Consider the following 12,867-nt stretch of genomic DNA (forward strand, 5'->3'; position numbering starts at 1 on the left):
TCCCTAAAATCTACCCACAACTTTTACAGGGCTTATTTGTAAACTCTCAATTTAACGCTAAAATAGGAAGGGCTCTCCTGGCCAGTGGTGATCCAGGTATCATTGGCAGAAAAAACAAACAAAATTTTCTGCTCTAAGCAAGAAACATGGCTTTTGTTATGATATGCCTCTATGCCAGAAGCAATACTACAGTGTGCAGAATAAACAGAAATCACAGAAATGGTAGTCATCACTGCTCACCTTCAGAGTCAGGCTTCATAATTGCTGTGAGAGAGGTATGTGGAAACAGATTTACTGTGTCCCTCCTTGTTCCTTTGGTTAGGAATGTGTTTTCTGAAAAGTATATCCCATGGATGTCAACTTCTGATCCCAAGCCAATCAAATGCCAAGAAACTGTGTTTCCCTTACACATCTTAAGGCCAGGTTGGTTTCCATACATGTATCCATTGATGGCTACAGGAGAGTCATGAAAGGCAGAAATATCCTGATTAATGCATATAATTTATTCTGTGATGCATCTCTTCTTATTTCATGTGCCAGTCAAATTACAACGTGTCCACTCCTGACAGCAACGGTATCATTAATATCATGATTTCTCATTTTAGGACTGCAGAATCGATAAATGTAACTTTTAAGATCCATTTAAAAAAAGATAAAAAGTATTCAGCACAGTTGAATCACTTCTTTATTTGCTTGGAAATTGATTCACAATCTGTCACTTTATCAACTGTATTGGAATCTGTTCTATTCAGGGTTTTGTTTTTATGAGCCTATTCTTTGAAATGTCACTGTTTATCAGTCAAGACTTTGATTCTGAGATGTAAAGCAAATGTGAATATATAACCTTCCCTAACACATCTCTTCCCTTTCTCTTCTCAAGAACAGTCCTGCTGGCTTAACTGCACAGATGGTACCAAGGGCTTAATTTCAAGACACAAGAGATAGCACAGGTATCACTGAGAGCAAAATTCAGCTTGCAGTACTTAGTGAAAGAGAAAGGACTAGTTGATTCTCAAGGTCCAGGGAGAATAAGATACAGTTAACAATAGATTCATCTTGGATTCAGGTAAATACAATAATGCTTATTGTTTAGGCAATTTAACCTGCTTTTTTCTGCAAATATGGTTTTCTAAACCATAGCACAACATATTGTCCATAATCTAGATGAAAACAAAGTGAGCTATTTTAATTGTTTTGCACTGTTGCAATGTAAAAAAGCTTTTTACTATAAAAAGTAGCTAAGTTTTCTAAATGGTCCAACCCATGCATGTTTTTATGTTGAAATTACAAGTGCAGTTCAGCACATGGTATTGTAACTAGTGAATATGAATTCAGTGAAGGCTTGCAATAGTGATGATTTGCCATATGACGCATTTGCTGATCTAGTTGTGATAAAAGAGTTAAATATAAGCCCTTACAATGCATTTTGTTGGACTCTTGGAAGTCTTCATCTTCTTTGTCTATGTTGTCAGGATTTATTATAAACATCAAAATATTTTCATCCAAGTACCAGCTCAGATTCTCATCAAATACTGTAGCAAGTAGGATGAACTCCTTGTCTACATTTTTCTGTGGAGAAGAACCAATACAAAATAAAAAAAAGACTACTGTCCCAATTAAGTTTATTCAGTTAAGGTCCTATGTGCATGCAGGTTTTATGAATATAACTTCCCATAAAGATCTGAAAGCTTTCTGCTTGCATTACCTAGTGTAGGGCCATACAGCCTAGCTGTCCACTGTGGACATAAAGGTACCTCCTCTAGAAATGAACATCCCTCATGATCTGTACCATTCACATCACTGACCCTTCTTCTGCGGCTTGCCAGCTAGGGTTCCAAGTCAGGGAGTATCCCAGCGGCAGGTCTGTGCTACCTGAGTGGGATTTGAACCAGTGATTTTAGCCCATACCATGTTCCACCGAGTATCTCTTCCCCTGCAATAGTATTCTTTACCTCGGCAGGCTCTCAATGGCACAGTTCAGGAAGTGAAAGCAGATTGGATTAACATTATATGAACACTTAAATTTTTTCCTCTCTGACTGACCTGTTTCCCAGAGGGGAGCAGAGATCCTTTTCTGCAGACTAAGAGAGGGCCCACAAGGCCAGCATTGGTGTCTTTGACTGCATCAGTAGCTGAATAATAGAGCCAGGTAATACAGTCTGGATCTTCCTGGGTGGGACCTGCATCTTGTGGCACCTTCCATTCGTATGTAAATGTAGCGCCAGGACTCACATGTGAGGCAGGAGCTTCAGTGCCTATTATAAAAAATCAAAATTAATAGTCAAGACAATTGATGCTTGATCTTAAGCAGGGATTATTTTTATCATCTTATGTGTATTGAGATAACACTATTGCTTCATACACAGAGGATGCAGGAAAAGCTGAAGTACTGAATGCATTTTTCACCTCAGTTTCACAGGTAAGGTCAGCTCCCAGACTACTGCGCCAAGCAGCATAGTTTGAGGAGGAGGTACGCAGCCAACAATGGTGAAAGAATAGGTTAGGGACTTTTTAGAAAATCTGGACGTATACAAGTCCATGGGGCCAGACAGGATGCACCCCAGGATGCTGAGGGAGTTGGCTGATGTGATTGCAGAGCCGCTGGCCATCATCTTTGAAAACTCACGGTGATTGGGAGAGGTCCCAGATGACTGGAAAAAGGCAAACTTGGTGCGCATATTTTAAAAAGTTAAAAAGGAGGATCTAGGGAACTAGGGCGTTTATAGACAACACTTTAAAGCAGATTTAAAGCAGATTAAATGCTTTTTGCACCACTTTAATGGCATTGCTGTTTACACATTTGGAGGTATATTGCGGGTTCATTCCAGCCACTGCAGGACATTAGGTGGCATAATGCAACTTAAATGACTTTGGGATGCAGCAAATGACTTTGGGGCACTGCAAAGTAAAACACCTCTGAGGAGTTTTAATTTCCTGCCCTACAGCCACGGAGGGAAGCAGCGGGCTCCGTGTGGCTCAGGGGCTGTGCAGGCAGACAATGCAGGCAGCCCGGCAGCAGCCCAGGGGAAGGCAGGCTCCACAGAAGGAAACAAAAAAAAAAGTGGTGAGCCTGATCCCCCGCCCAGAGCCTGCCTGCCTGCCTGAGCTGTGCAGGGGCCCGGTGCTTCCCTCTGCGGCTTTGATGCCCCCGGGACCACCTGAACCGGCTGCCACCGGGGGGGGCGGAGGCTGTCACTGCTACGGAGGGAAGCACCAGCCCCCCCTGCAGCTCAGGGACCGCTCTGCCCTCCAGCAGCTCACTCTCCCCTCTCCACTGCTGAAGAGGCAGGTAAGGATCAGGCTCTGACACAGGTGTACACAACACAGGGGTTTACTTCACCTAAATTAAAGTGGTATTTTTAAAAAATCACTGCTTCAATTTAGGGAGAATTAAACCCCCATGTCATGTACACATGCCCTCACAGACCAGTCAGCTTCACCTCAGTCACTGGAAGAATCATGGAGCAGATCCTCAAGGACTCCATTTCTAAGAACTTGGAAGAGAAAAAGGTGATTAGGAACAGCCAGCATGGATTCACCAAGGGCAGGTCATGGCTGACCAACCTGATCGCCTTCTATGACGAGATGACTGGCACTGCGGACACAGGGAAACCAGTGAATGTGGTACAACTTGATTTTAGCAAGGCTTTTGATACAGTCTCCCACAACATTATCGCAGGCAAGTTAAGGAAGTATGGGCTGGATGAATGGACTGTAAGGTAGGTAGTGAAGTGGCTGGATCATCGGGCTCAGAGGGTAATAAGTCAATGGTGCAATGTCTAGTTGGCAGCCAGTATCAAGTGGAGTACCCTAGGGGTCAGTCCTGGGGCTGGTTTTGTTATCGTCATCAATGATCTGGAAGATTGCATAGAGTACACCCTCAGCAAGCTTGCAGATGACACCAAGTGGGGGAGTAGTAGATACTCCAGAAAATAGAGTTAGGATTCAGAGAGACCTAGACAAATTGGAGGATTGGACCTTAAGAAATTTTATCCAGTTCAGTAAGGACAACTGCAAAGTCCTGCACTTAGGACAGAACAATCCCATGCACCGGTACAGGTTGGGGGCTGACTGGCTGGGCAGCAGCTCTGCAGAAAAGGACCTGGGAGTTACAGTGGACAATAAGCTGAATATGAGCCAGCAATGTGCCCTTGTTGCCAAGAAGGCTAACGGCGTACTGGGCTGCACTGGTAGGAGTGTTGCCATCAGATCAAGGGATGTGATTCTTCCCCTTTATTCAGCACTGGTGAGGCTACACGTGGAGTATTGTGTCCAGTGTTGGGCCTCCCACTACAGAAAGGACGTGGATAAACTGGAGACAGTTCAGCAGAGAGCAACAAAAATGATTAGAAGGCTGGGACACATGATGACTTATGAGAAGAGGCTGAGGGAACTGGGCTTATTTAGTCTGGAGAAGAGAAGACTGAGGGGGAATTTAATAGCAGCCTTCAACTACCTGAAGGGTGGCTCTAAAGAGGATGGAGCTGAATGGTTCTCAGTGGTGGCAGAAAACAGAACAAGGAGCAATCGTCTCAAGTTGCAGCAAGGGAAGTTTAGGTTAGATTAGGAAGAACTTTCCCCCCAGGAGGGTAGTAAAGCACTGGACAAAGTTACCCAAGGAAGTTATAGACTCTCCATCCTTGGAGGTTTTTAAGACCCAGCTACACAAAGCTAGGATGATCTATCCTGCTTTGGGGATGGTCCTGCTTTGAGCAGGGGGTTGGACCTCCTGAGGTCCCTTCTAACCTTAATTCTCTATGATTCATTATTCTCCATTGGAGATGGTAGAAATCTCCTAGCCTCCAAACTCACCTCCAGAGATGGTATTGTAGAATGCTCCCTCATTTTGTTTGCTGTAGGTCACACCATGGGACTGGATGCTGAATGGGTGGCTGCCATTGTTGCGGAAGGTCACTCTGATGATGTCACCCACTTCCGCTCTGATGACTGGTCCTAATAAAGAGTAAAGGTGTTAATAACCACACTGTGTTGATTGAAGTGGAGCATAAAACAAAAAGGCTTGGCATAGGGTTCATAGTAACATCCTGCTTTTTTCCTTGTGTCTTTTGACAAAACATACTTTACCACTTGAATGAGGTAAAAGTGGTGTTACAGCAGAACAGGGCAGGAGGCCTGAAGCAGTGCCTGTTCACTGAAGTCCAGTAGGAGCAGCTGGACTCCAGCACTCCTTAAAGGAGAAGCTAAGCTAAAGGGAGGATTGTGGAGAGGGCACTCTGGGGCTACTGGGAAAGGCTGGGAAGTTAGATGCTAGAAAGGTTGTGGAAGCAACTGTAGCAACTGGAAGAAATAGGAAACAATTGCTTTGGACTCTTTTTTCCTCCCAGAAGGTACAATTTGTTTTTCTTCCTAGGCACAACATATACAACCCTTTATCATTAATTTTCCACTAGTCATGACCCATTCAGTGCCAGGCTGCATCCTCTACTTCCACCCCCTTCCCTGTCTGTTAGCTAGAAAGCTTCGCTGCTGGAGCACAAACACCAGCTCCAGAGCTCTCTCCTCACTGGACCACCCTTTTCACTATAGCCACTACTTACCCTCCTCCATCTCATTCTCTTTTGCCCTTTACCAGTGGCAGATCCCAAATACCACTTCTTCACTGGCTCATACAACATGTTGACATGGCCCTTTCAATACCAGAACATTTCCACTCTGTTTCCCATAGGAAGGCAGTGAACTGATAAACTCTACCAAATACATCCAAGGAACTAATAAATGGGACAAACTCTTACAGGACTTTGACTTTAAACAGTCTGAAACAGTCTTACCTAGAAGCCCAAGATGTTCCTCCTCAGGGAGTCTATTTTTACGCTTTGTGAAGGTGTTGTCTGTGTATTCATTGTAAACTGCTTTCTTGTAAGAGCCACCAATTCTTTTGTCACCTTGCTCAAAAAATGTCTGAGACTCTCTGTGTGGATGAAATTGTGATAGAAATAGACATTTTGAATAATAGCATCTAGCTCCCCTATAGCATTGTTCATCAGTAGATCATGCAGTGCTTTACAAAAGTTGCTAGTATGTCATCTCCATGTTAAGAGGTAGAAACTGAGCTCCACAGTGAAGGACCTGCCAAAAGTCACTCAGTGGGCTGATGGCAGAAGTCTCCTGAGTCTTAGCTCACTGGTCTATCCCTGAGCTCATTTTAGAGTCAGATACAGCAATATCAGGAAGATGCAGAAGGAACCTTCAGTCCCATAATTTGTTTCCACAAAGTTTTTCTTATTCTTTTAAAAAATCCTGCACTGTTGCCCTTATATACAGTACATTAGGAGACCCACCATAAATGATTTCTCGTCAGTGCTTTTATTCCACTTTTTGAAAATGTTTTGTTATGGGTCACATATGAAACAAACATAAAAACCATAAATAAGTCACAGTTTAAGATAGTTAAACCTATACAGATTTACTTTGCAATTTTCATTGTATTTTAATTCAAGGATCTTGCAGCATTTTGAAAACAGTTAATTAAAATAATTAATTATGTATCATCTTGTGTAAATAAAGAAAGTAACACAATGCCTTGCTGAGATGTTAGATATTTAAATACAAAAATGACAAACTTCAGCTGGTCAGTACTGTTTGCTGACTTCATTGGAGCTAAAACAATTTATGCCAGCTGAAAATCTGTTCCCTAATTCTTAGTTCTTTAACCTGCCTGGGTCAATCATCACTCTTTATTCTTCAAGGGACCCAGAATGTTGTTCTACCATGTACAAACATTTCTTCATTCTAGTATAATTACTAATGCTACAATGAAACTTAACAGAAAGGCTCCAACAAATAACAGGCATAACTGCTGTGGATTGTATCTTGTAGTGTTAAAGCAGTGCTGAAAACAACAAGGAATTCTACTTAAAAAGCAAGGGCACCTCATTTCTATATATGTATTTAGTATTTCAGACCACTTCCACTTAGCAAATACTTTTTGTTCACTTTCAGGCCAATACTCAATAGCTCCTTACTTTCAAGATACAAGATATTTACCCATCAGTAACTAATTCCTGTCCTGTAAAATTATTTATTGCAGTTGGGCCATAGTTCCAGATAATTTCCTCAGCGGCAATGTAGTAATGTCTTGTGTTTGTAGACTCATTCTGATCAATTGTGGGTTTTTTACAGTCTTTTACTTCAAAAATGGCCTGCATGCCACCTGAACACACACAAGCACAAAAAAGAAAGAGAAAAAAGATAAAACCACAGGGGGAAGACTGGTTTTGTTTTCTTTCCCCTGTTACTGTCAGGTTTTTTTCATGGAAAAAACAGATGATCTGCAAGATGCACAGATCAAAGACTAAAACAAACTACCCAAAATAACACACCCAGGTCACTAGTTAGGATGTGGTATGCATTATACACACTGGAGGCTGACAGGAACAGCAGGAGTAAAAAAAGATGTTTTGTTGTGAAGATACAATTCATATTACAATCCCAAATTAGATTAGGAGGAAGTGAAAACAGCCTCCAGACTGTCTAGGCCCCATGTTATTAGGCTGGCTCTGCTTTCACTCAGACTCTGATCAGTAATTCATCTGTGAAATTATTATGCTTTGCCTACCCTAGAAAGGGTTGGGCTAGCCTGGCAAATCCTTTTAGAAGAGACATAATTAATCCAGTGCTCTGAATAAAATAAGCTATTTAAGCAAAAGGATGTTTGTGCCAGTATAACGGCATAGACAGTAGAGCTTTTGTTAGCTTATAGCAGTGCTGATTAGATGTAGGATTTCTCCTGCCACTCCTAACATACATAACAACACACTTTCAAATGTAGACCAGGTCTTAGGTAGAAGAGAAGTGGAGACTGCTGTGTGTCATCTTCACTATTGTATAAAGTACATCTGTAATAATATATTTAGCACCTAAGAAGGCAAACTCTGTCAGGCAGGAGTCAGGAACCTGTGGGCCAGATCGAGCCCACCAAGCAGCTACATCCAGCCAGTGGAGACAAGACCATTCTGCAGCAGGTAGAAGCAGGGCAATAGCATTTCTCTGCACTTGAACCAGTGCAGCGCTGCCTGCTGCCTCCCCAGCTGTCTCTGTTTTCTTGTGCCTCTTGCTGCATCTGCTGTTCCTCCTGCCACTGAATTTGTAGCTGGTCATAGTTGGAGTGATAGAAATTGGATGCACAGGGTAATGGGAGGCAATGGCAGTAGTAGGGGGCCACATAGCAGCCATTGGCACAGAGCAGGGAGGGCTGGGTAGGCAGCAGACCAGGGTAGCACCCAGGTCACAAGTAGTGGCAAACCTTCAGACCCAGCTGCCTTATTTTGGTTGGTGACTCCTTAAAGGTTGCCAACGCCTGCAGTAAGGACTATGTTCAGGCACAACTAGGTCAAAATCTGGTTAGGGTCTTGTATCTGCTTCTTTTGTTTATATGGGTTTTTTAAGTTGTTTTGTAACATCACTATGACAGGACAAATAATAGAACTATTTTAGCTATTCTTTGGTGTTCCTTCAGGGTCCAGAAGATGTTTTTAGACATAGTGACTTATTTCTCACCTTCTATATGGTCATTGACCTGGCAGCTAAGCATCCATTCTCCAGGGTTTTTTGGTATCATGAGAGCATCAACAAATGTAGCAGGGAAGAGGCTCACAGAGTCAATGTGGTGATTCTTCTCTGTCAATATCTGTCCATGGAAATAAGCTGAGTGGATATCAGCTTCATTACCCATGCCAAAAAGGTGCCACTTCACCCTATCTCCTGCACACATGGTGAGATTGGGAAGGTACCCATACATGTATCCATTGATTGCTAAAAGATAAAAAAAAGCATAACATATTGTTGTCATGTAGTTCATAGATTTCTGTGCAGAAGCTGGCTATTCTGATAACCATATAAAACAGAGAAGTGATTTTTAATTATGAAACAAGCTGTAGCACAATTCTATATCTGAGCTTGAAAGTAGGTTAAAATTTTCCAAAATCTGAACCCATATTTGATATTTTTTTTACAGATAGTTCTTTTGGGCAGTAGTCTTTTCTGTGATTTATATGCTTGATACTAGATTTGAGGGATATCCTATGTATTGACACTGTACAGCGTAGACTGTTTTGTTAGTCTGGGAGAGCATAGCACAGTGATCCAAAGAAAAAATCTATGTACAGAGGACTGGGAAGCCATGCACAGACTTGGTTGCAGTTTTAGGCTCTTTGGTCAGTCAGTACCTCTACATACTTTGTGTCCATGATTGCATGGTTTTGATTTTTCTGCAGTTCTACCAAACACACACCCTTTTATTTCTTATATTAATAAGTTCTGCCCTGACCCAGGTCTCTCCTGAAGTCAGTAGCAAAACTTTCAGTTGACCTCAGTGAGAACAGGAAGAGGCCCTAAACCTTCACTTGAAATCTGCTTTTAAATAAGTGCTCAAAACGTAAAATGCTGTAATAAAACATCAGTCAGGGGTGAAATGTAGGGGGTGCACGTGCAGTCCCTGAGAGCGCCGGTGCCCACCCTGTCAGGCCATGCTCCCTGTTTAGTCAGCAGGCGGGGGGCAGGCGGGAGCACCAGTGCTCCCCCTGTGAGCACCAGCTGGGGAGTGGGGCCGCCAGCAAAAGCGGCTGCACTGCTTCCGGAAGTGGCCATGGGAGTGGCATGGCTGCTTTTACAGTGAGTGAGATCAGCCGCAGGGGACCCCCTCCCCCTGATTACTGACTGGTGTCAGGGGGGGCATGTGCCCCCCCCCCCCCGACTCAAGAGGCACCAGACACCCATGACATCAGTCATTTTGAAAGGTGAAATAAGGCTACCACAAACAGGAATGTTAATGTGATACAGCAGTGATGAGCAACTCTAAAAAGTTCTCTTACAATGCATTTTATTACTCTCCTGAAAGTCTTCATTTTCCTTGTCAACTCTGGCAGGTTCAGAACAATATGTCTTGATATTGTCATCCAGATACCAGCTGAGATTTTCATCCATCACAGAGAACATAACAGTAAATTCAGCATCAATTTGATTATCACGTCCCCCATCCAGTGTCCCTGCAATAAAGAGCACCATTTTCATAGACTGGAGGAATTCTCTTTTTCTGCAATATTATATCTAAGAGTCATTCAGCTGATTTTGTTGGTTACCTTTTGAATTTTATGCGGTTTGCCTATATGCCTCTTAGATTTTTCATCCTATAGATTGAACCCAGATTAGATTAATACAGATTAATACTACAGGAAACATCTTTCACCATATTTTGTTGAACAAAATGAAAATTACATATGAGTTGCTGATTAGTGTGTACTTATATTAAATGTAGCATAAAAGTGTTCAATTACACCACAGCACTTTACAAATCATATATGCTAATCCAGGTATAAACATTCATACCATATGCAAGGCAGCTAACTTAAGGAGATAATGGACACTATTTAAAAGCTAGTGGCAGCACTAAGCAGCAGCATCTAACTCAGGAAAACAAGAGTAGAATTTCAGTTCTCTATTTCCTTGCTTTATAGGCCTTCTACCATTTACCTTTCTTGCATGTTATCAGAGGTCCAACAAGCCCAGAGGCAACATCCTTTGGGGCATCTATATGTGAGTGATAAATCCTGGTAATACAATTATCATCTCCTTCAGCTGGACCATGATCTTCTGTCACATCCCATTGATAAGTATACTGTTCTCCAGGCTTCACAGTATCATCTTTCTTTAGCAAATCTTTGGTGTTGTCTGGATAAAAAGCACCTGGGAAAGGTATGATGCAAAGCAGTCAATATGAATGCGTTTCACTCATGATATAGCAAAGAATGATAGGCAACTAGTGGTGTTATGTGCACCTTAGGTAAACTGCTACAACTAACAGTTATCTTGGACTTGGCAGGATAAATAATATATATGAAACATAAGACATTGATATTGGACATCTGTCATTTCTTGAAGTTAACCAACTGCAACAGTAACACAGACCAACCCTTTGAATTTGCATAGACATGCTTTTTGAAACAGCAGATGGGTAGATCTTCCTCATTTGTTGTTTAAGGGCCAAAAACTCACCAGCTTCAGAGAATGAGGGTTTACTGCTGATGTCAGCAGGACCAAAGATTGTCCCCAAATTTATCAGGAAGGCAACATATTCAAGTCTTAGAAAAATAATTTCTCAAGTATTGTTTAATGTGTGTTGCATATATATCAATGCAGGTATTCTAAAATTCATATTTGTTTGGTCCCCTGACAACTTTACCTCAAGTAGAAAAGCAACATCTGAAACAAGATCACTTTGCTTCCATTTCTACTGCTCATATTGCTGCATAACTTGCTGTTGTCCTATGGGATATATCGATATTTCACACATCAGTTGTAGTGTGAAATTTCAACAAGTCTTAAAGTTATGGCTGAATGGTTAGTTAATATGTTTAAAAGAACTGCATGACAATGTCATGTTCACTAATAGCTTCCCACATCATTACACTAATAAGCCTTAAGAAAAGCTGTCTTGGGCCAGATTCTAGCTAAATCCTGCTCCTGTTGAGTAGTTCTTGTTCTTTGTGTAACTCCACTGAAGCAAATCAGACTTCCCCAGGACTGCTCAAATTAAGCAAGCAAGTAGCATCTAGCTGTCATCTTCTACAGTGTCATCATTAACATAATGATTAACATCATTTTCCAGTTGGTCTAATAAAAGGTATCATTTTGGAACCAAGAGTTCTAGTTTATTATATGTCTTTTTGTCTCAGACCAACACAGCTACCAAGTACACCCCTGAAACATGGAAGATGCCGAATTTCAGCCGATTTTGGATTTTAAACTTAATTGCAGAACAACAAGGATGTTTTTTTTGCCTCCCTGCCTACCATCTGACACCTTCAGGGAAGGAATTCTACCTGATCAACACATCAAAGAGCTACTCAACACAGCTCACAAAGACACTCTCATGGACCCAGAGGGACAGATTTCCATCTTCAGCTCCCTCTGTGCAAAAATGAAGTTTATTTCCGACCTATGGGGTCTTTTTACCATCTTGTACCATCTACCCTTTTCCCAGAGCCTGATGAAGGGACTTTGATTCCTGAAAGCTTGCAGAAAAGGACAATGTTCTTGCCATTTTCCAGTTGGTCTAATAAAAGGTATCATTTTGGAACCAAGAGTTCTAGTTTTTTACATATCATTAACATAATGCATTTTAGAAAGAGCTTTCTAAGGAGGAAGCCAGATTTAAGGACCAAGTATCTACCACTCCAAAGGGAATACAAATGAATTATCCAGCTGTGACCAACTTCCAGTAGGGGTCTACTGGGGGAAAGGAGAGAGGGGTACTGGTGGGGAATCTGAACACTAGCAAATTACACCAGAGTGAATGACCTATAAAGAAATTTAACCAGGGTTTGCTGTATTTCCTGGATGCAATGCATAGCTAAATCTAATAGTTGGCATTTGTTTGTGGTGAGCGTTTCTGTATCTTTAGTCACTAAAGTACTTTCCAAACATTATCTCATTTATAAATTCATTAACTAACTAACTCTGGAAAATTTGAGAAATGCTCAAAGAGAAGTGCAAAAGGAGGTTTAGGAGGTGTGCCCAAGATTTTTGTCTGAAACTCTGTGATGATATTCAGAAAGCAGCTGATGCAAGTGATAGCCATGGAATGTACAAGCAACTGGTCCAGGCAAGAAGAAAACAGCTCCACTGAAAGACTAAAATGGAAATGTCATCACTAATAAATAAAAACAACTTGAGCATTGGATTGAACAGTGTGGAACTCTGTACTCCAGTGGGACTGAAATCAAACACGAGGACCTTGAAGGATTACCACAGTTTGAACATATGATGGAGCTGGACATTGCATCTACTTTAGAACATTTGCAGAAAGCCATTAAATGGATCCCTGGGAACAAGCCATCTAGCAACAACTAC

General features: G+C 41.7%; 1 protein-coding gene across 1 annotated transcript in view; it reads right to left on the reverse strand.

Annotated features, from left to right (window-relative positions):
* The window catches only part of CP (ceruloplasmin), a 38,061-nt gene that overhangs the window by 13,112 nt on the left and 12,082 nt on the right, over window positions 1-12,867 (reverse strand). Inside the window, exons 3-11 of the mRNA XM_006032943.3 lie at window positions 10,489-10,701; window positions 9,831-10,004; window positions 8,518-8,772; window positions 7,006-7,171; window positions 5,790-5,929; window positions 4,813-4,953; window positions 2,044-2,255; window positions 1,419-1,569; window positions 241-453 (exon numbers count right to left, since the gene is read on the reverse strand). Coding sequence (XP_006033005.1) covers window positions 241-453; window positions 1,419-1,569; window positions 2,044-2,255; window positions 4,813-4,953; window positions 5,790-5,929; window positions 7,006-7,171; window positions 8,518-8,772; window positions 9,831-10,004; window positions 10,489-10,701 — 1,665 coding nt within the window. The remainder of the gene's footprint in view (window positions 1-240; window positions 454-1,418; window positions 1,570-2,043; window positions 2,256-4,812; window positions 4,954-5,789; window positions 5,930-7,005; window positions 7,172-8,517; window positions 8,773-9,830; window positions 10,005-10,488; window positions 10,702-12,867) is intronic.

The sequence above is a fragment of the Alligator sinensis genome, unplaced genomic scaffold, assembly GCF_000455745.1.
Source record: "Alligator sinensis unplaced genomic scaffold, ASM45574v1 scaffold1178_1, whole genome shotgun sequence".
Taxonomy (NCBI): Eukaryota; Metazoa; Chordata; order Crocodylia; family Alligatoridae; genus Alligator; species Alligator sinensis.